Source organism: Triturus cristatus, chromosome 2_1, assembly GCF_964204655.1.
Source record: "Triturus cristatus chromosome 2_1, aTriCri1.1, whole genome shotgun sequence".
Lineage (NCBI taxonomy): Eukaryota > Metazoa > Chordata > Amphibia > Caudata > Salamandridae > Triturus > Triturus cristatus.
Window position 1 is genome coordinate 567,469,685 of NC_140581.1, and position 21,824 is coordinate 567,491,508.

Here is a 21,824-nt window from a genome sequence, read left to right on the forward strand (position 1 = left end):
ATTCCGAAACGCAGTTGAGTGAGACCGCTATTTGGGCAGTCAGGGGGTCAGAATTCTTGAAAAGGAGAAGGAGAGTGCCAATTTAATAGTAAAAGTAAGACCCTCCCTGGAGTAAGCTCTCACCAGGGGGCAGACCGTGGTCAAATGAGCAGCATGGCTGGTGCTAGACAGGCTCCGGGCATGGATGGTTCAGACGGGCTCGCCTTTAGAGCACCATTGACATGCCAGTGGCGAATACACTGCACGCTTCTGTGGCATAGGCTGCTTTAAATAGCATGAGGGAGCAGGAGAAAGAAGGAGAGTTTCCAGTCAGCCAAACCACTAGAGTGCTTACATAGCAAGATGGCGTCTCTTCAGTGGCTAACACCCAATGGGAAAAATAGTGCACCACTCCATAGAGTGAGAGATAAAAAGGTGGCCCCTAAAACCAATCAGATAAAAAGATTTAGAGTTAAAACACAAGGATACCTTCCTTTTTGCATACAAACAACCCCACAACAGCAACAGTAGTAAGTACCAACCAATTAGAATGTCATGATGTGGCATGTCTGGATTGGGTAGAGATTCACACCTTCTAGAACTCTCTGAATTTTTAAATCACTGGACAGGCAAGAATCTCCGAGAAGAGTAGGAAGGAGGAGGATTGAACTGATACAGCGAATGACCCTCTGCTTGAAGTGGAATAACACTCTGGACTAGCACTGTTGGGATTTTTAATGAGTTATGTTTCTAGCGCTAATGGCAGTATTTCTCTGCTCCCCTCTTGAGACCCATCGAGGGTGGAGTAGATGGGGACTCCTGTCAACTGGCCCTGTTTGACTGGATGAGTACTACATCCCTTGAGCTTGGTGCACAGGCATCCTGCGGAGTAGTCTGCCTTGAGGATCGTCAGGTGCTGCTGCAGGAAGGCCCTCGGTCAGGTGACTGCAATGGGCTATCCTGAAGGCAGTCCAGACATTACAAACATCTGATGGTTAAGGAAAAGAAACATCAGTGCCAAAGGGCTGTAAAAGGCAATAAGGAAATGCATAGAAATTCCACCAAAACTTTGGAGACCAGAAGTCCCCACAAGCACACTCCTGATCACTGCAATGTGCCACTAGGAGCACAAGAAACCAAAACATCCAAATAGGCTGGAAATATGCTACAATAAGCAGTTGCTGAGTGCAGCGCTGAAAGGTATCCCAGCAATTGTCCTGGGACTTGGTGAAATCCACTGCACCATCAAACCCCTGGTGGGATCTTTTGAAGACCTTTGGGGGTGCCTGCAGCCAGTTGATCCCTTGGAGGAACTTGAGCACCGTCACACTATTGTTAATTCACTTCCAATTTAGAGGTGCAGTCTCCAGCAATTGATACCAATCCAGGAAGCCCTTGTGAGGCCATATAAGGAGGGGCCTCACCAGGTATCACGAACGCCATTGGGCTCACTGCATGTAGGCACGAGAGTGGGAGACCGTTGATTCCACACTTGCCTCTTGTGACAGAGTGGTAAGCCAGCAGGGTAAGCCAAAGCTGCTGGACGTAACTTATGAGTCAGAAGAGGTAGCAAATTCTACGTCTGACTTCACCCTTTCGACCCATGGCACTGCCCTTGCTACCCTTGATCACAGAAGGTCTCAAAGGGAGCTACAATTTATGATTTTGTTTTGAAATTCAGCAGCTGCCCAAGGCTGAACTTGCTGCAGACTATGCACAGTTCTAACTTTCGAAAAGTTGAATTTGTTGCCATTTGTTCAGTTTTGCCAAGATGTGACCTGAATTTCTCAGTCTTAGAACTGGTGATGTGCATTGTTTATACTTTTTGAAGGTGGGTTGTCTTAGCCTTCTTTTCTGTTAACTGCATTTCATGTTAAGAGGCAGCCTGGCACTGGCTGCTCCCCACTGGGACTTTGGGCATTGATCTTTCCCATCGGTCAGTCTGAGAGCGTGAAACTGTGCCACACAGGTTCAGCCTCTCAGAATCACTGAAGAAAATGCATAAGCAAGCCAACACACAGCACAGTTTGTATATGCTTGTCACCTACTAGTGTTAGATTCTGAAGCTGTTTCATACTTTCGGACTGACTGTATTAAAAGCATACACAAACTTTGCTGCCTTGGCAGGCAGGGAGAACACACTCAGGCTGTTATGTAGCTTTTGTTTTGCAACAACTCTTAATTGAGTTTATGTAGGGTACATGATAGGGAGGTGGATAGGAGGATAAGTGTAACAGATGATACAAGGCAAGATATATCATCACATGTTACATACAACTGTAAGTCACCAATGATAATAACACATAAGGTTGCACGGATCAAGAGTCATGAAATTTCAGCCACATTCTCGGTACACAGAATCGCATACTATACCTAATTAGAGGTGTATAAATGGACCAATCACAACAATAGTGAAAGCAGTGATATCAGTAGCTATACGACAGAGCTGCAAGGGTAATCAACATTTGAATTTGCTAAAGGACACAGGCCTTGGGACCTTGCACATTTAGCTGATGATGTATTGCCATGAGTACAAGAAAAGGCTGTAATCTGCTGCTAAACTGTGCAATGGTGTGCTAGTAAGAGGAGTCAGTTGAAAGAAGGTGGAAAAGACAAGAAAGCAATAAGATGAAGGCAGAACACCAATTGTGTTTCAACAGGGACAAAAAGCAGAGTGAGGCAAATGCGTTGGAGGCGGCTATCTGGTTAAGAAACAGTTCCCATATTAGGTCACTATCAGTTAGCTTTTGTAAAGTTCTGTATAGTATGCGCATATTATAGTCACTCCTAGTTGTTCCGATAACCCATCCGTTCACTGTCAATAACGTTTGCTGATGCCAAGTTCAGGGCTATCCTGCACATTGTGCAGTAGAATCAGTGATATGAATGGAATGATGTGAGTAAAGGACATGTGAGACTGCCATATTTTTTTGCAATAGTTTCGAATGAAATTACAGTGCCATAAGATGTGGCTAATGTCACAATGTTGCAAAGAACATCTCCAGCATTGACCATTAGGTATCAGCCCAGCCCTGTGAAGGCGTAAAGGAGACCAGTACCAGAAATACTAATCCTTGAAGTAAAACAAATTCTCTTGCCCTTACAAATTACTCTAGCATACTTGATCATGAGTCTCTAGTCTAGAAGCGCTGACCATTCTTCTTCAGGGTATTTTTATGAAGCAAGTTTTGCCAACATAGCCTAGTTGACTAAACTATAAGAGAAGAAAATAGAAAGTCTATCATAAGGCTATAAAGGCCTGAAACATTAATTGTCCCAAATTCGAGTATATAATTCAATATGCAGACAGCTGGAGGTCATGTGGTGGGGAGCCCATTCTGCTTCACAGACAGCTTTGTAGTTTCCTGTAATTCAAATAATGTTCGGTCTGTATGAGGAACTCTTGTTAAAGAATGATTTAATTCCCCCATTACTCAGCAAATTGGTCAATAGTGCCAATACATGTTGCCTTTAATCGTTCTTTTAGTGATCAATAGGCCGTATTGTCCCAAACTGGGAATGTGGAGTGAATATGCGGGTCAACCCTAAGATGTTTCTGTGTATGTGACCTAGTTGACTGCATGTTGGTCACTCCAAGTTTTGAGATCCTGCCTGACCGCAGATTGTGACTGTTGACTGGAAGAGTTTTGTCTGCACAGGTCCCTGCTTTAAGTTGTCATTTGGCATACCACCACATGAAGGGCCATATGTAGGTAAATTACATTTACCGATTCTTAAATACCGAATTTTACCGATTCGGTATTTATGAATTGGTAAATGTAATGTAGGTAAATTATTACCGATTCGGTAAATATCGGTATTTAAGAATCGGTATTTACCGAATCGGTAATGGCAACTGGCTTCCCATTCATTCCTATGGGCCTCCAGGCCCATAGGAATGAATGGGAAGCCAGTTGCCATTACCGATTCGGTAAATACCGAATCGGTAATAGGGGAGGCATTATCATGGGTGGCAGGGTGTCACATTGATACCCTGTTGCACCCCTGATTCGTGCATGTGTGCACATGTGGCGCACATACATGCCCTAAGGGCATGTATGTCTGCCACATTGCACATTTCAAATAGCACAATAATGCTTTTTTACAGGTATTCGTCATTTACCATCAACTTTTAGTTGGTGGTAAATAACGAATCCACACACCGACGAGACACTCCCCCTACATATCATTTCAGGATTCGGTATTTACCGAATCGGTAATTTTACCGATTCGGTAAATTACCGAATCCTGAAATATGCCCCCTACATAGCAAAAGCCTAAATACCGGTCGGTAACGGGATATTTACCAAAAATCGGCCGTTACCGACCGGTATTTGGCTTCCTACATATGGCCTGAAGTGTTTAATGTCTGAGTGTATATTTTTTATAGTATCAAATTGTAATGAAAAGTGCAGCATCCCTAAAGTATAATTGTAGTGGGGTGTTTCAGTCATTTTCACGACCTGTACGACCCAAATAAGGACAGTTTCAGCTACTTCCATAAGGTCATGCATAGTTTTTGTAGTCAAAGGGCTGAGAAGAAATGCTGTGTTCGAGAAGAAGCAGGCCTTCAGGCAGATCTTACAGATGTCTAATAGAACGCTGCTTCGCAGTGCTCTAAACTATTGCAAGGCCTCAGTTCACACTTATAATGTGACTGACCATGCAGCAGATCAGAGGTTGCACTGTCAATCACACTGTATTTGTGATTGGTAACTGTTTTCCCAAAGGCACATGGACTTGGCTTCAGTGGCAGAGGAGGAGTTCAAGTGAAACACTATCAGGGGACAGAAGTTAAATAACATAAAATAGTTAAACTCTCAAATACTGTGTGCGTGCAAGAGAAATACAGTGCAAATGTACAAGTGTGTGTCGAAGCACGTGAGAGAGAGAGAGAAGGGGTACAAAAATGAAATTAATGAGAGTGAGTACGACAGTGACAGAATGGATGAGAGTGAGTGAGAGAGTATAAATTAGAAAGAGTGAGTTTCACCCAGCGAGAGAGAATGTGTGGGACAGTGATAGAGAGTATGTGTGCGAGTAGACTTATCTTGGCAACCACTTTGGTTCCATTTCAGAGGCAGAAAATAGAGGAGGAGTTGAGGGTATTCCTTTCAAGCTCTCTCTTAAGCTATTGGGAAGGGTTGCTCAGATTTCAGAATGCGGGTGAATTAGATATACCATAAAACTGATATTTTTACTTGGGCAGTGGAAGTGGGAAGGGGAACTACAGAAGATAAATGGTAGCATGGAGCATCAATATGGAACAACCTTCACTCTCTTCAGGGAGGCCACCAGAAAAGTGGTTGCCTAGTGGAATGGAGTGGCAGGCTTGGAAAAAAAAATCTTTGGGTTCCTTGAGAAAGGATCCTATCTGGGACTAAGATCTGATTTGGCACAGACCAAGGACGTGTGGCCCTTGTGGATAAAGACAAAAAAGAGAGAACCCAGTATGGTAGGATTATCAGGGAACATGAATACATTCACTAGATACAGGAGCATCTCTCTGGAGCACAGTGATCATCTAGTTAGTCACCAAACCCCACAAAGACTGCGAAGAGGAGCCAGAGCCCACTGCTGAGTACCAACATTGTCTATACATGGTGAACTAGGTGCATGGAAACAGAGACCAGCAGTCGAGAGTAAACCAAAGTACTCTTGGTAACACAGGAGAAGGGAGTTGGCGGGAGGCAAATATGCAAATATGAGTAGTGATATTTGCATATGAAGACAAGACAAAGCAACATAAGGAGCTACCAGGATGGTCACATGGTAAAATGAAGAAAGGAAAAGAGGATGGGCACTTGGTGACAGTAGCAGAAGGAAGTCGAGGGATGAGCACAGCAGAGCATAGTAGCACAATGGAGCAAAAGGATATGCACTGGGTGCCAGCATCAGAAGGGACTGGAGAGATGGCTGTGTTTATGGCAGCAGTGGTTAGTAGACGTGTGATAGAGAAGCAGAAGCAGATGGTGACAGCAAGTTTGCCTTGTCTCCCTCTATCTAAGGGAGAAGAGCAATAATTAGGTGCTAGCCTTCTCAACTGTAGAAGGAGCAGCTTGGTGCATTATGGATACTACAATCTCCTGCTTGAGCAATACTGTGCCTGCCACCACTCCCAGCAGGAACGTTTTTCTGCCCACATCAACTGACTTGCAGCTTGAATAGTCTAGCCTATCCGTACGCTCGTGCTGCAGCGGAAAGTTCAGATCCTTACCAAATAAGCCTGAATGTGTCATAGCTTCTTTTGATGTCACTAGGCCAAATGGTGTGTGATGTCATAAGAGTCCAAAGGCTAGAATACCAGTAATTCTAGTGATTTTACAAGGTTAGTGGTCCTGGTATGCCACTTACAATGATGTAATGTAGGGATCCAAAGAATGAAATTTGACCTCTGCTACCCCTAGAATTTGGGTGAATCAATGTCAATGCCAAAGACTCTTTGGCTTTTTCGGGCCACCATGTCCATTCAAAGAAGGCGGAAACTGCCTCGTACTAAAGGAGCACCCCGTAATGTATTGGGGCCTCCTCAGAAATTACATATTTGCTATCTGATGCTCCCCAAGGGACAGGGAGCACTACAAAGTGCTTGCATGGTTCTGGAAAGCGTCCAGGAGCAGCCCAGCTCCCTCACATTCCACAGCACAGGGAGCGCATAGCACTTTATATCTCCCAGGGTAACAAGTTAGTAACCCCAAGAGAGGTGTAGACTAGAGTCAAAACATTGGGCTGATCATTTGATTAACTTGGGAGTGCATTGGGTCAGTTTAATTTTTCTGTACAGTCAGATTGTTAAATAGTGCATTTCAATTGTCAAATATGGTTTTCGATTAAATGTTTACTGTGTGTCAAAGCCAATAGTGAAAGGCAGAAAGTGTTGTGGTACTCTTTTGAAATGGTTATTAAATGCAGAAATGATCATGTTCATTGTGTGTGTTGGATACTGTTGTGGCGAATTGTTATTATGCATTCTTTCCCTCAGTTACCTGTTGCCTGCTGCTCAGCCAGTTTGGATGTGATGGTGCGGAAAGCTGGAGTGCTTGGTGAGGTAATGGAATGCTGTAGCGCCTGGTGTGGCTGAGAAAGTGTCAGCTGGAGTGTGTGGGCTGACCAAGAAGGCTGTTCCTGGTGGGGCTGAACTTCCTATCTACTATTTACCATCTGAATATCCTGTAACTAAGACTTAATCAACCTTACTCACGGAACCTACTCTTTGACTACATTTGGACATTGTTTTTTACAACAAATACCCGATGACAAAACCAGTAGGCCTCACTTTTTATAATTGCATACAACATGATTTGCTATTCCTATAGCCGCCAATGGGACTGTTATGGTTGTAGAGGATGGTGCCTCTGGCATGTAAACTGTAACAGGTGACTCAGACCTCCTTGGTCCAGTCTGCATTTAGGGGATTATTTGATTTCTGTGACTATTCTTTAGTGTGCACCCCCTGGCAGATTGTGGGGTTCTTCGGGGGTGTTGGCTTTAATTTTTTCCTCTGCATTGTGTATATATTTTGTCATTTTGGGTATAATTTTTTGTTGTGCATGTATTAAAGTACTGACTAGACAATTAAGTATTATTTGTTGTGTTTCCTGGGTTTTGAGTTTCTAGTCCACAGCATTTTCCTGAATAAGTCTTGGACTGCTCTGCCTCACTACCCCGAGTAACTGGTGCTAAAATGGGTACATGGTCATCATTTTAGGGCCCGTATTACCTGGCTTCAAGACCACAGGCGTGAAATACCGCCTGCCCTGCGACCATGTTACCCAGATTTCTCACACCCTTCATCCTATATTCAGAGAGCACCGTCAAGGGCCTGAAGAGTAGCTGTCGCTGCACTCTAGCCACCACGTAGAACAGGATAGGTGGGCTTCTTCAGAAAGAAGCTGAGAATATACAATGCTTCAAGAAATATTAGACTGATGAATTCAGAAGGTAAGGGATATCTTCAAGCAGGACTTTACTTTCTGGGCAAGATAATCAGCTTCAAAATAGGATATGGATTTTTTGTTGGAATGTTCTGAGATTAATTGTTCTTGAATGGGAAGCAATTCATGCCATAGCATGTCAGTCTTAAGTATATTTGGAGCACTTATACACATTGACAAATAAAAAGAGTTACCTCGTGGATCAATGTATTTGGTAGATTTAGCAATGAACTCTGATTTCTCCATAAAACATGCACAAATTAAATGAGCTTTACAATTGCTAGTGGATTAGTATTTCCCATAGCTTCATTGGAAAATATTACAGTCCGAGTTTTAATGGTATGGAGCTGTATGATAAACTAAAGTTGAGACTGACACGCTATTACATACATTTTTGAGAAGCTAGAATTATACCAGTAGTTTTAAAGGAACATGCAAAACTCAGTTATTGTTTGTGAATCTAAACTGAGAATTTACTCCAGTGGGCATTGTTTTTAGAAATAGTTCATGCATTTGTGAAAAATCTCAATCTTTGATCGAGCGGATGGAATGCTAAGATACTTTCTGTCGAAGCACTTTCTTCCTTTGAGTACAAAAATACTAACCAGTGATTGGAATACTCAACTAGAGAAGGTAAAACACGATGAAACAGATACGTAGAAAAAAAGAAAAATCATCTTCTTGTCAAGAAAGTGTTTAAAAATAAACACTACTCATCTTTGAGAGCAGTATTCATAATCCTGTTCTATCTAAATAATTGTCGTGGAGGGGTGCAGAGAAAACGTGCTAATGAATGCTCCGTGCATTTTCCTGCCTGTTCATGGCACTCAAGCTGTGTTACCAACTGGTAAGAAAAAAATGTCACTCGGTTGATGCGTTTCACTAATAAGGGTTCAAGACAAGACGACTATTTATTGTTACTCTATAGCTTTTGTGAAGGAGTGCATTGTTAATTTCTTGCACCTCGGAGCACTATCAGTTATGCAAAGAAAGATACAATGGGCATAACATATGGCAACGGTGTTGGTATTTCTTAGGTCTGCTGCTGTTGCGTGGATGGAAACTGGATACAATGTCACTGTTTGAACAGGAATCACAAATTGTGAAGTCCACTCGGTGTAGTGCAGTTGTAAGATATATGGGAATTCCTTTGATTGTGCCCCCAGGCGAAGGTAACTAATCTTACGCATCTGAATGTTTAACAGGCAAGAATTGGTAGCAAACGTGTGATCAATATTAGACGTTCTTTGCTTATCTCACTACAAACCAGACAATGTTAATTATTTATTTATTAATTCATTAAACCTTAGATAGGTATAGCAGGACATGGGTTGAGAAAGAAATGATCATTTGGTTATGTAAACATAGCTGGTTCCATTGATAATGTTCATTTCATTTCCACATTATGAGATACTGGTCCTGTGAGGGAAAATAAGTGTGGTGGGTCTTAGTAGATTCACAATGAGATAAAGTTAAAGTTGTACACTTAATGAGATTTAATGCTAAAGTGGTTTGTAAACATATGTATGTATGTATGTGGTGTTTATGTACTGCAACCCAAGTTTAACGTCACTGCAGTGCTTTAGGCAGTCAGAGGCATGGAGACAATCAGTGTGTGCTTGGAGGGATAACCGTTTTTAAGAGTGAAAGCTCCCTGTTACTGCAACATCATCTAGTGTTCTTTACAGTGGTGTGTCTTCACTGCTTCATTCTAATGCACTCGCCCATACCTTTGTAGACTGTCCATCACTGCTCTTCACAAAGAACTCTTATACTCTTTGTTCTTCAAAGTTCTACCACCAAGATCTTCATCTGTAATGGATTCCACCGAGGCCCTCACCCTGACTTTCCATACATAGTGCTGCTGCCCTCCTAGTCATTGCCGTTTAGCCCCCACAGTTCCCAGGGTTAGCGATGGCTAGGTATGAGCCCATCACAACAACACAAATGATTTTCAGGGCTATTTGATCACTTGATGATTTCCAGGAATACTTCCTAGAGTTTGATCTCCGTATCTCCTGCCATTAGCATACCCATGGTATAGGATGGATATATACAATAATCAGCCCAAAACACACAAGATTTATTGTCTGAATAGGAACACATACGATTGTTTTCAGGGAGCTGATTTCCATCTTCAATCACTCTGTTATACAAAATTAAATAAAATCCAGTTTGAGAATTGACTCTTTCCACTGCTTATAAATATCAATATAGATTGTTTCACATGCACAGGAAGGATTAAATCTTGACTTGCGGGGACCCCTGAGATATTGCTATGTTCTGCTTCAGACTTGAAAGAATAGGACACTCTTAAACTCAGCACTTCTAAAATGAGGCAAGTGTATATATTACTGCACCTTTAAATGACACACGTAGAAAAAGAACTAAGCACTCTCAAAATGAGGCAAGTAAACTTATCAAGATGCTTTTAAAATGAAACGTGCATTTATTAGTACAACACTTTTGAAAGTAAGACAAAATATGCTTGGTAGTCCACCTTCCCAGTTGTAAAATAAAAGAAGTCAAATATAAAGAGCACATATACAAAGCAGTAGAACATATGAAATATACACATGGAGTAATTAAATTTATAGCATATATATACACTAAATAAGGTATAGAAATACATCACTGAAAGAGTGTATTACAACACTCTGGCCAGCACGACTGGAGAGCCCTCACAGTCAGGCAGAAGCCTCAATCGGAAACACTGAAAGTCCCTGTGACAACACTTCTGCTTTACAGGCGAGCTCCTGTCTGACAGCCAAGAGTCACCTTTGATACCTTTAACTCAACCCAAGGAGAGAATTCTAGAAACTTCTCCCCCTCCTTCTATTGCAAAAACATGGCTGGCCCTACCAGTCTGCGTCTAGGTCACTTACAGAAGCTGGCCAGGCCCCTCTGTTTGCTTCGAGGCAGAGCTGTACATTCCGCACATTTCTCTGTCAAAAACAATCTCAACCCTGTGAACGGTACCAAGTGTGAATTCCACAAGATATGTTCTAGCTTACTCTGTACGGTGACGAGCAAAAACAGGTAAAGAGCAACAATATCCCCTTCCTACCCTGCAACTGCATGAGAGCGCAGAAAATGAAGTCAATTATACAAAATGGAGTCGATGTATCTTTCCTCATAGCATCAATCACATTATTATTCTACTCCATTGTCCTAAATAGTTACAGCCTGTACTGCGAGACCAGGACCACCCTGAACAACAACACAAGCAGCCTCAGACTGTGATCAGCTTATATGGGTGTCATCAGTAAAGCGCAGCGTGAGTCCTGTGTCACAGTGAGCATGAGAGACATGTCAACTCTGGACACACCTCACTGAGAAATACCAAAAGGTGATTGGTGAAATTTGAGCCACTGACAGATACTCTGGGCAGCTTTCCAGTCAGAGGGCACCTAGTCTCGCAGTTCTGGTTGGACTGTTCCTATTAAATCATCACCAAGGCTGCATTGTATATTGTTAGTTCCAATCTAGGGTGACACAGGGCAAAACATTAGGTACAGATAATTGCCAGTAATTGAAATTAACTCAGGCATTCCACCCATCACATTTTTTGTTTTTTTATTACTCATTCAAATCAATAAAAGATTGAATGGAGGCATGGCCCAGTGGGAGTTTGGTGACGGTGACAGGAAGCCATTTACAGAATCCTTAACAGAAGAACTGAGTGCAGGGTGAAGTAAGTGGTGGATGGTGGCCAGGACATCATTTTTTAAGTGTGTGACTCATGGAGGTTGAGATGAATAAATAAGGCCATGTCTTGCCAAAAGTCCTCCTCATCAGCACAGCTGATTTATAGAATAACGCTTACTGGATGGGCCATAGGGATTCCATACTAAGTATAAAATTGTATACCGGGTACGTGCCACTATTGAGGAGTTTCTCCCCTCAGGTTTCCAATTGACTTTGTAGATACATTGAACTCTACTTTTGGTATCTATTCTGTGATTTGGAACTAGGCCTGGACAATTGTTTTTTCAAGGATGAAATCTCATGAAATATACACAAATTGCATTACAGAAACTTTTTTTCACCTGTTTTTATTTCAATACTGCACAGACATCACATTACATGTTAGTCCTTCAGTTTGGAGTGTGTCAGAGAGGGTTAAGGAAAAAAACACCAGTTTACATATATTCCGAAGTAGCAGTACATGGTGTCACAGTGGCCTGCATGTATGCCCATTTGCTCTGCTCAGCAGCTTCATTGCTGGGTGCATGTTATCTGTGTGGCATACAGAACAGTCCCCATAAAGAAGAATTATGTGCAGTATTAGCTAATATAACTTGTAATAAAAGAAACAAGAAAAAAGAAAAAGAGAACCTTGGCAGGGACTGGTGGTGGGTACCGACCCCAGAAGGAATATAGGAGAACCACAGAGGATTATCAAGCGGCAGGCAGAGAATTCAGAATGTGCAGTGGCGGTGCCCCTCAGTTCTCTGGAGAGCGTCACAACACTGCATTGGAGTGGGGGATGATCGAGAGATATTACAGAAACTTCATCAAATTTCATAATATTCTCCAGAAGTGAAATTTCACATAATTTTCATCCGCTGGACATGGTTTGGTCAGAAAATGTCTTGTGGGACAGTAAAACCACAGCAGAAAGGCATTTTTCCATGATCAGTCTCTTGCCAGTATCATTTATGACTATTGAATGTGAGGTATGTCCTGTCCTTATGTTACATTTTCCTGCAGGATATCAGCAATTACATTTTTCACAATTTCACATAATGTTGTGTTATATTTAAAATGTTATGAAAAAAGTAGCAATTTCTCCCACATTACTTGTAACTACTCAATGGAAAACAATCCTGTGTTGTCAGTTAATCCTGCATAATTGCTTATTTTCTGTACAAATTAATTTAACTCGTTTTTATGAACAGGTACATTTCCTTTTCTCATTACATAGGTTGGCTTTGATTCTGTTGCCTTCCAACTCACCAACATGTCTGCAGGGACAAGCCAAGCACTGATTTCCAGAAGAGGATTATATGGCTCCTTAAAGGTTGACTGGAGATCTGGCTATCCTCTTGGATCAACACCAGAGGGTGTGCACCCTGGAAATATCACTCCTGAAATTGGTAAGTTAATTCCATGCAATGCCCCAGAGACACACACGCCTTTTGAGTTATCAAACATGAATATAAACCCACACTTTTAACTATTTTAGAAAAAGCGCAGTTCACGTGTTGCTTTAATGACCTGGGCCATGTAGTGCCTCATGCCCGTGTTCCCTAGTCCCCTTCTGCCTCAATTCCATGTTAAGCCACAGATGTTACACTCCGTAGTCCACTCATTGACTTTCTCCCGTGCCCCAGAGGCTGTAAACGTGTGCATTGGTCTTTTAAACAGTGAATGGACTGGGTATCGCACTCCTAAGTAAAATAAGGTATTTCACGAGGTGAATTGGTAGGTGGTGCAATTGGCTGAATCCTCCTGAGTATGAGGATGTAATATGATTTGGTCGCACTCCTTAAAACATAAAGAATGTCTCCCTTTTGCACTCTTGTAAGATGTAGTAACTGTAAATAGGCTTTCAATATTGATAATCCTTTATTAGATCATGAGCGTAAATCAGTTGTAAGTCCATTCATTTTTCATGTTTTTTTAGTTCAATTCCATAGTTTTCAAGTAAATAAATCTTTACATTTTCAGTATTCAAAATTCATACTGCCCAATGCATTACGGGCCTGTGAGCCCTTCATCAGGGGCTGACATGCTGTAAATAAGGAAACAGGGTATCAACACGTATGTACACTCGTATTCAATATACATCATAATAACATTTGAAAAATGTCATGAGGTGTGTCGCGAGTAATAGATTAACGTTAAGGTTGTGAAAGATACAAGTAACATCTTGTGCCCGTTAGTGTCCCATGTAGAAAAAAGGAAATCGGAAATGTATTTAAAGAGCCATACGAGAACTTTCTTATACTTCTATACAGTTCATGATAAGCAAAGAGATTGTAAAAAAGTGCAGGATTCTTTAAAGTTCATGATGGATAAAGAAGTTGTAGAAAGGTGCATGGCTATTTAAAGTGTTACCACGTGCACATAAATAAAGTTTTGTGAAACTCACTTACAAAAACGGGTTGCTTGTGAAGGCTTCGTGTAGAAAAACTCGAAGTTGTTCCTGTGAAGAATTAGTTCACATCGTAAGCTATTGAAACCGAATACTTCCTAGAAAGCTGTTCAAAATATCAGAGCGCTGCAGTGCGTTGACTTACTTTATCAGATTGTATACGCGGTTCCAAATGGAGTCTTCCTCGAATGTGGCGTGTGAGTTCACGTATTCGAAACCAGGAAGTGAATGAAGTACAACTTCATTGGTTAAATAATGACAGACGTCATAAGAGTTCGACACTACAAAGAAAAAAGACTGGTAGTCTTGTGTATAGTTGCTGTCAAAATACATCGTGGTAAAAAAATGTTTTATTGAAGAAGAATGTTTGGCCCGTGTAATGAATAAACGGGTTGTGTCTAGATGTTATGCAAAACATAACTCGAATTCCGTAAGATGTTGTACATATGTTACACGGCTCTAGTAAGAATACCAAGAATCATATCCTGATGTTATGCCATGCTGATATGATCGTAAAACAGATTGTAAAAGTGTGTGCGCGTGAAGAATAAGTGATGGTTACGTAGGTTTGTGAAAATTACGTAGGTTTATAAAAATGCGTGCACATGGAGAATGAGTAATAGTTACATGGGTTGGTAAGGATGGTAACATTGTAATGGTAATCATTTTAAACAGGACATTTCTGTGTGATAAACATCAATCACTTGGGTAACGTCATTTGGGATCAAAATGAGAGTTCAATGTAAAGTGCAATGGAGATGCTGGGGGTATACTTTATAAAAAACAACTTAGGTCACACCGTTCATTCAGACCTTTGGGGCTGATAGAGTCCATTCTGTTTATCCAGTATACCTCCCTTTGTAGTAGATGCTGGGTGTTATTCCGCCCTTTTTGAATAGGTACTTGTTCTAAAATTAAAAATCGCAGTTGACTGATGTTGTGTTTCTGAATTTCAAAATGTTGAGCTATGGGTGATTTGGCATTCCTCGTTTGAATATTACTTTTATGTTCGTTGAGTCTGATACGCATTTTCCGTTCACTTTTTCCGATGTATGCTAATCTGCAAGGGCATTTGAACATGTAGATTACGTTTTGGCTATTACAAGTAGCCGATACTTTTAGTTAAATGTTAAATCCTTTGTGTGGATGCTGGATCGTGTTGCCCTTTATGATTGAATTGCAATTTCCACAATTTAAGCATGGGGTGGTCCCTTTGTATTGAGATTCGGTCAAACTTTTTGTGGAAGTTAATATTTCTTTGAGATTCTTTGATCTTTGGTATGCGAATATCGATGGAGCATCAAATATGTGTCTGAAATCTACTTCCGTTGTCAACATAGACCAGTATCTTAGAATCGATTTTTTAACAGAGTAACTTTGTACTGAATATTTTGATACAAAAACACTTCTGTTCTCTGCCGCTTTTTTTGTTTTGATGGTTAACAATGTAGATCTGGTGGTTTTATCTGCTTTTTCCTTTGCTTTGTTAAGAATTTGCTCTGGGTATTTTCTTTTTCTGGATTTTTCCATGCATACCTCTCTGCTTTCTGTGTATAATGATTTAGTGCTGGATATTCTTTTAAGCCGCAATAATTGTGAATACGGTAAGTGTTCCTTCAGGGAAGGTTGATGAAAGCTGTGGTAATGAAGTAAGTTGTTGCGGTCAGTGGTTTTAAAATGAACCTGTGTCATTAAAGTTCCATTGATATTCTGAATGGTAACATCAAGAAATGAAATACGCTGTTTGGAAATGGTTGATGTGAATTGAATGTGATCATCCACTTGATTTAAATCATCTATTAGGTTCTGCAGTGTTTTGAGGATCCTTGCCATAGTATAAAGATGTCGTCGACATACCTCTTGTATAATAGTAGGTGTTGTAACCATGTGTTATTGCTAAGAATGTGGTCTAACTCAAATCTGTACATGAAAAGGTTCACGTACGTTGGTGCGGCACAATTGCCCATAGATGTTCCGGAACACTGTAAATAAAAATTGTTTCCCCATTGAAAATAACTGTGGTACAATGTGAAGTGGATGAGTTCCATAAGAAAGACTTTCAAATCGGTGGGTTTATCGCTGTTAATTAAGAAAGATTAAACTGCCTCCATGCCCTTGTTGTGTGCTATAGATGTATACAAAGCTTTAACATCTATAGTACACAATACTGTATCTAGATTAGTTTTGCCTCGAGTTGTTTCCAGTATGTTTAGAAAGTCCGTAGTGTCCTTGATATATGTACTCATAGATTGAACTAAGGGTTTCTCTGTAGTTTTACATGTCAGTGCCAAACGGAAGGATTCAATTGAGGTAACGTATTCTTACGGAATTCGAGTTATGTTTTGCATAACATCTAGACACAACCCGTTTATTCATTACACGGGCCAAATATTCTTCTTCAATAAAAAATGTTTTTACCACGATGTATTTTGACAGCAACTATACACAAGTCTACCAGTCTTTTTTCTTTGTAGTCTCGAACTCTTATGACGTCTGTCATTATTTAACCAATGAAGTTGGACTTCATTCACTTCCTGGTTTCAAATACGTGAACTCACATGCCACATTCGAGGAAGACTCCATTTGGAATCGCGTATACAATCTGATAAAGTAAGTTAACGCACTACAGCGCTCTGATATTTTGAACAGCTTTCTAGGCAGTATTCGGTTTCAATAGCTTACGATGTGAACTAATTCTTCACAGGAACAACTTCGAGTTTTTCTACATGAAGCCTTCACAAGCGACCCGTTTTTGTAAGTGAGTTTCACAAAACTTTATTTATGTGCACGTGGTAACACTTTAAATAGCCATGCACCTTTCTACAACTTCTTTATCCATCATGAACTTTAAAGAATCATGCACTTTTTTACAATCTCTTTGCTTATCATGAACTGTATAGAAGTATAAAAAGTTCTCGTATGGCTCTTTAAATACATTTCCTATTTCCTTTTTTCTACATGGGACACTAACGGGCACAAGATGTTTCTTGTATCTTTCACAACCTTAACGTTAATCTATTACTCGCGACACACCTCATGACATTTTTCAAATGTTATTATGATGTATATTGAATACGAGTGTACATACGTGTTGATACCCTGTTTCCTTATTTACAGCATGTCAGCCCCTGATGAAGGGCTCACAGGCCCGAAATGCATTGGGCAGTATGAATTTTGAATAATGAAAATGTAAAGATTTATTTACTTGAAAACTATGGAATTGAACTAAAAAAAACATGAAAAATGAATGGACTTACAACTGATTTACGCTCATGATCTAATAAAGGATTATCAATATTGAAAGCCTATTTACAGTTACTACATCTTACAAGAGTGCAAAAGGGAGACATTCTTTATGTTTTAAGGAGTGCTACCAAATCATATTACATCCTCATACTCAGGAGGATTCACCCAATTGCACCACCTACCAATTCACCTCGTGAAATACCTTATTTTGCTTAGGAGTGCGATACCCTGTCCATTAACTGTTTATATATCCAATCTGAGTAACACAGAGTACGCACCCATCATGTCACTGGAAGACATTGCAAAATCTACAGACAACAGAGCTGACACTTTTATGTATACAACAGACGATACCCAACGAATTTATGATCTTTTCGAGGAAACGGAGGGAACCAGCACCAGTACAACTTTAACACAATCAACTATCAAACAATTAATATATGCCTCAAAAAAAGTCAGCAATCAAAGACTACATGCCAGCACACTTATCAAGTATCATAAAGTGCAACAGATACCAAGGGGATGAAGAATAGCTTTAAAATCTGCACTCTGCAAAAACAACATACGATTTACACAGAAATGGGAGGCCATCCTAAACAAATGCTCATTTATCCATCATGAACTTTAAAGAATCATGAACTTTTTTACAATCTCTTTGCTTATCATGAACTGTATAGAAGTATAAAAAGTTCTCGTATGGCTCTTTACATACATTTCCTATTTCCTTTTTTCTACATGGGACACTAACGGTCACAAGATGTTTCTTGTATCTTTCACAACCTTAACGTTAATCTATTACTCACGACACACCTCATGACATTTTTCAAATGTTATTATGATGTATATTGAATACGAGTGTACATACGGGTTGATACCCTGTTTCCTTATTTACAGCATGTCAGCCCCTGATGAAGGGCTCACAGGTCCGAAATGCATTGGGCAGTATGAATTTTGAATAATGAAAATGTAAAGATTTATTTACTTGAAAACTATGGAATTGAACTAAAAAAAACATGAAAAATGAATGGACTTACAACTGATTTACGCTCATGATCTAATAAAGGATTATCAATATTGAAAGCCTATTTACAGTTACTACATCTTACAAGAGTGCAAAAGGGAGACATTCTTTATGTTTTAAGGAGTGCGACCAAATCATATTACATCCTCATACTCAGGAGGATTCACCCAATTGCACCACCTACCAATTCACCTCGTGAAATACCTTATTTTGCTTAGGAGTGCGATACCCTGTCCATTCACTGTTTATATAACCAATCTGAGTAACACAGAGTACGCACCCATCATGTCATTGGAAGACATTGCAAAATCTACAGACAACAGAGCTGACACTTTTATGTATACAATGGACGATACCCAACGAATTTATGATCTTTTCGGGGAAACGGAGGGAACCAGCACCAGTACAACTTTAACACAATCAACTATCAAGCAATTAATATATGCCTCAAAAAAAGTCATCAATCAAAGACTACATGCCAGCACACTTATCAAGTATTATAAAGTGCAACGAATACCAAGGGGATTAAGAATAGCTTTGAAATCTATACTCTGCAAAAACAACATACGATTTACACAGAAATGGGAGGCCATCCTAAACAAATGCTTGTTGGATTTGATTTTACTGATAGTTGAAGAATTGTCCAAGTTAGTTGAAGATCTCCACCAGGAAATTACCGAACTCAAGCAAGACCTTTCTACCAGATTAGACGATGCGGACTGGAACAAAACATTACAAGAGATTAATAAACAACTTGATGATTACACCAAAGAGATTAATGAAAGGAAAATTAGAAAATTCAAAAGAGACACTGTTGACTATAAGTTAGGAGAAGTATACACCTGGGCTGAAGTGTACGCTAACAGAAGATAACAGAGAGCCAACACTGGCCGTTTTTCAGATACGGATGCTTCATCCTCTGATGACACCCAGAATAAAAGACCGTCACGTAGACAAGACAAGCCTCAATTTCTGGATACAACCAGACCTACACGTGATTCACCTGAATCAGAAACGGCAGGAGCATCAACATCCCATACCAATTCGCAGTCTTTTTTAGATCTAGGTCAAAGACCACCAGACGAAGCAGGAAGAAAAACCGTACCACCAAAACCAGTGGCGAAAGGAACACGCAGCCAGAAAGTCTCATAATTAACATCTCTAAACATGAATTAACAGATTTTCAAATCAACACTCTACAAAAAGGATTATCTTTTGTTCCTACCCACCATTCTAACCCTCTCAACATTGAAATAAGTTTTTTCAAATTCATGCGATCGTCACGATTAAAGCATTTTTTTAACAACATCTTAGAACCTACCGAAAGACCGCAAGAAAATACTCTCCTAGGATTGCGTAGTAAAAGTACATTCAAGGCTCCTATTAGCCACAAAGTGTTGGACGCATTCGAAACGATCACCTTAAAAGAGTTGAAAAAACTTTCCAGTTCTCACAAACCCAAAACTGCCAACATTACCCAAAAAGAACCACAAGCCTTAAGACAAATTGCGGCAATAAGCGAAATTACCATTCACCAGTCAGATAAAGGGGGAGCAATGGTTATTATGGACTCCGACTTTTATGAAAAAAACGTTCAAAATCACATCAATGATACTAACACATACATGATGATACCATTTGATCCCACCCAGGAATTCATGAAAATTTTACAAACCATTCTGAACAAAGCCACAGATCAAAGAATCATTGCGATAGAAGACGAGAAATATCTACGTAAACTCAATCCAGCTGTGCCTTACATTTATATGATTCCTAAAAATCATAGGAATGCAACAAACCCGCCATTCAGACCTATAGTTTCGACTATCAACTCTATACACGAACCGATAGGGAAATACCTGGACAAACACTTGCAACCCTTAGTTCAATCTATGAGTACATATATCAAGGACACTACGGACTTTCTAAACATACTGGAAACAACTCGAGGCAAAACTAATCTAGATACAGTATTGTGTACTATAGATGTTAAAGCTTTGTATACATCTATACCACACAACAAGGGCATGGAGGCAGTTGAATCTTTCTTAATTAACAGCAATAAACCCACCGATTTGAAAGTCTTTCTTATGGAACTCATCCACTTCACATTGTACCACAGTTATTTTCAATGGGGAAACAATTTTTATTTACAGGGTTCCGGAACATCTATGGGCAATTGTGCCGCACCAACGTATGCGAATCTTTTCATGTACAGATTTGAGTTAGACCACATTCTTAGCAATAACACATGGTTACAACACCTACTATTATACAAGAGGTATATCGACGACATCTTTATACTATGGCAAGTATCCTCAATAACACTGCAGAACCTAATAGATGATTTAAATCAAGTGGATGATCACATTCAATTCACATCAACCATTTCCAAACAGCGTATTTCATTTCTTGATGTTACCATTCAGAATATTAATGGAACTTTAATGACACAGGTTCATGTTAAAACCACTGACCGCAACAACTTACTTCATTACCACAGCTTTCAACAACCTTCCCTGAAGGAACACTTACCGTATTCACAATTATTGCGGCTTAAAAGAATATCCAGCACTGAATCATTACACAGAAAGCAGAGAAGTATGCATGGAAAAATTCAGAAAAAGAAATTACCCAGAGCAAATTCTTAACAAAGCAAAGGAAAAAGCAGATAAAGCCACCAGATCTACATTGTTAACCATCAAAACAAAAAAAACGGCAGAGAACAGAAGTGTTTTTGTATCAAAATATTCAGTGCAAAGTTACTCTTTTAAAAAAACGATTCTAAGATACTGGCCTATGTTGACAATGGAAGTACATTTCAGACACATATTTGATGCTCCACCGATATTCGCATACCAAAGATCAAGGAACCTCAAAGAAATATTAACTTCCACAAAAAGTTTGACCGAATCTCAATACAAAGGGACCTCCCCATGCTTAAATTGTGTAAATTGCAATTCAATCATAAAGGGCATCACGATCCAGCATCCACACAAAGGATTTAACATTAAACTAAAAGTATCGGCTACTTGTAATAGCCAAAACGTTATCTACATGTTAAAATGCCCTTGCGTGTTAGCATACATCGGAAAAACTGAACGGAAAATGTGTATCAGACTCAACGAACATAAAAGTAATATTCGAACGAGAAATGCCAAATCACCCATAGCTCAACATTTTGAAATTCAGAAACACAACATCAGTCAACTGCGATTTTTAATTTTAGAACAAGTACCTATTCAAAAAGGGCAGAATAACTTCCAGCATCTGCTACAAAGGGAGGTATACTGGATAAACAGAATGGACTCTATCAGCCCCAAAGGTCTGAATGAACGGTGTGACCTAAGTTGTTTTTATAAAGTATACCCCCAGCATCTCCATTGCACTTTACATTGAACTCTCATGTTTATCCCAAATGACGTTACCCAAGTGATTGATGTTCATCACACAGACATGTCCTGTTTAAAATGATTACCATTACAATGTTACCATCTTTACCAACCCATGTAACTATTACTCATTGTCCATGTGCATGCATTTT

At 39.9% G+C, this 21,824-nt stretch overlaps 1 protein-coding gene across 1 annotated transcript in view; it reads left to right on the top strand.

Moving 5' to 3' along the window:
- The window catches only part of ADGRV1 (adhesion G protein-coupled receptor V1), a 1,990,932-nt gene that overhangs the window by 1,057,993 nt on the left and 911,115 nt on the right, over positions 1–21,824 (top strand). The window contains exon 72 of the mRNA XM_085632468.1: positions 12,841–13,012. Within this exon, the coding sequence (XP_085488594.1) occupies positions 12,841–13,012 (172 nt within the window). The remainder of the gene's footprint in view (positions 1–12,840; positions 13,013–21,824) is intronic.